The sequence below is a fragment of the Habropoda laboriosa genome, unplaced genomic scaffold, assembly GCF_001263275.1.
Source record: "Habropoda laboriosa isolate 0110345459 unplaced genomic scaffold, ASM126327v1 scaffold28, whole genome shotgun sequence".
NCBI classification, from domain to species: Eukaryota; Metazoa; Arthropoda; class Insecta; order Hymenoptera; family Apidae; genus Habropoda; species Habropoda laboriosa.
In genome coordinates this window covers 1,130,362-1,133,018 of record NW_017100174.1, presented here as the reverse complement: position 1 = coordinate 1,133,018, position 2,657 = coordinate 1,130,362, and the positions used below count along the sequence as shown (strand labels likewise).

At 41.7% G+C, this 2,657-nt stretch overlaps 1 protein-coding gene across 1 annotated transcript in view; it reads right to left on the bottom strand.

Moving 5' to 3' along the window:
• The window catches only part of LOC108578741 (protein groucho-1-like), a 164,367-nt gene that overhangs the window by 113,714 nt on the left and 47,996 nt on the right, over positions 1–2,657 (bottom strand). The window contains exon 3 of the mRNA XM_017942125.1: positions 2,321–2,384. Coding sequence (XP_017797614.1) covers positions 2,321–2,384 — 64 coding nt within the window. The remainder of the gene's footprint in view (positions 1–2,320; positions 2,385–2,657) is intronic.

Genomic DNA, 2,657 nt, shown 5'->3' with positions numbered 1-2,657 from the left:
GGATTAAAACGCTCCTGTTAACCTTCTTTCGCCACGAACCATTAAATTACAAGTATACATTTTTAAACCAGTTCCGATATCACGGAAAACTTCGATTAAAAATCGATCGTAAGAACGATCGAACGACGTATTAAGTTAAATTTCACAAAAAAGCGCGCAAGGTAAGACGGGCGTTTAAAAACGCGGCAATGAAAACCTCGGATGACATCGAAAGAGATATTCCATCAAAATACCACTCTATAAAAGAGCGACACGGAATCATGAGAGACGTCGAGATTGGTTGAGAAATAAAACGAAGAAACATATAAAGGAAATTTATTATCCTGGTAATAACAATCCGTTACTGTTTTACTACCTAAAATTCACTCGTCGAAATTGATTACCATAAAACCTTCGTACGTTCTTCCAATCAGTTGAAAAATACTTCCGAGAAAGTACTTATGTACAACCGACTACCGCCCACGGGACACAGAGAGAGAGGAGAGACGTATCGATGGTCGCGACCCGGCGAATCATTTGATCGCGCGACTGTGGCGGTGGCGGCGCGTAAATTCAAAGGCGTCCCTCCGCGACCTGCGACCTTCTCCATAGGAGTCGCAGAGCCGCGGCGGTGTATCCGCCGCTAATGAAGACGCATACACACCGGTGACGTTGCCCGCGCAATAATGAAGATCTACGGGCGAAAGTAAGCCGCGGCGGCATGGCTGCCGGCCGTATATACACACCTGCGTGTGTTCAGGCGACGGCGAACTGAAAAGGAGACGGCGGCGAGGAGGAGACCGCGAAGAAATACGCGGGAAGAAGCCGCTCAGCGGGTCGGCTGAATGGCTGATGGCCCTCTGAGGTCGTGCCTGCCGGTTTTATTAGAACACGACCGCATAGATCGACTGCTTTTCTTCTTTTTGCTACCTCTCTCTCTCTCTCTCTCTCTCTCGCTTGGTCCGAACATGGTCAAGATTTATGGATCATTCTCGGTAGTAGTTTTAACCCTTTCGGTACTAAAGGGACCGTGGTTGCTCATTGTTGAACGCTTGTTGAATGTGGAGAGAGAATTTATTTCTTCCTTTTTCTTTTTGCGTTCTTTGCGGGGTTACGGTTATGTGCTTCTTTATTTATTTTTTTATGTGGGTATTGAAGTTTGTGGGTGTTTGGGATATCTATTATTTGTACAGATTGTATTCTTTCTTGTATTTCAAAATATTAATTTTTCTAATGAGTGTATTTAAGGTAATGAAGAATAACGTGAGTAAAATATTGATACTGAATGTTTTCCTGTGATTCAATCACACATTTCCACTAATTTCTGAAATAAATAATATTTCAGGATTCCAATAATTTTCCTAACGAGTGTCCTGATTTTATAATACCTACACGTAGATAAAATAACGAACACTTTACACAGCATATTTTTCTGTAATGAAGAAACATGTACGATTGCACGTACAAACTGTGAAAGGGTAGTGAAAAGATGTTGAAAGAGTAAACCCACAGTGAGATGGTAAAAAGCCTTAGTTGCCACTTGTGAATTATCGATCGTTAATTTTTCCACTGATCTCTTTAGACTTTTCCGACTTTTCAAGATTACCGGTGGAGTAACGACGCACCGTTGACCAGAAAAACGCCGAGGAGTTTCCAACCGGGTAATACCATAGCGAAAGGGTTGAACATTCTGAAGATTGGTGTGATTAACTGAATAGGAAGGAGCGCGCGGCTACCAGATTTAAAAGAAGTGGTTATTTATGAAACCTCTTGTGTAATTTTCTAGAAAACGAGGGGAATTAAGCGGCTAAGTTGCTCGTTAAGTTCAGGTAGAGAAGGTGTATTATTGCTCTGGGCATTAGCGAATGGCATCATAAAATGGTATCCTTCAACGATACACACAGGAGAGCGAAGAACTGTTGGTAGGATTTTCGAGATTTACTATCTGCGACCTATCATTTCAGAAATCCTTCGGTCCAGACGATTCTTCCCCCTCGTCGAATTAATATCCCAACACGAAAATGATAGACAGATTAACGAATTATTTGCGTAAACTTTCATTATCTGTATTACCTCACGGACGGCCATAAATCAGTAACTCACTTTTCATTTATTCCGAAGGTTCGAATAAATAACACGGTGTCTTACATTAACCTCGCACTAGCTCCTGGGCACACAAATTCAATTCAATCTCATCCTTGTACTTTAATACGCAGATTCGTTAAAGTGGTCGGTGTTGAAAAATACAATAGACTTTAAAAAAAAAACTTGCGATTGTCTGTTTAAAAATTAAAAAATACAGACGAAGATTAAAAATTTTTTAAAATTGACTTCAACTCACCATAACGTAGTGGCGCTGCATCTCCGTCTTCTCCTGGGCCAGTTTCTCCAGCTCCAACTTAATACTGTACAGAAGAAAGCAGAAGAACGCACTTGTAAGCGAAACACTGGTAATTGTAGGGGGTGGGTTTTAAATCGGGGAAACAACCGAGACGGTCAATATTGATAATTCCGATGGAAACAGACTTATTCCTACGAGAACAATACTCGAGAGAAAACACCGTCGAATAGTTCACGCGCGTTAGTCGGAGACACTCGGTGTCAGGCTCCGTAAAGAGTAAGGAACGTGATCGCGTGTGAAACAGGTTCGTAACGTCGTTAACGTTCACGAGATACAT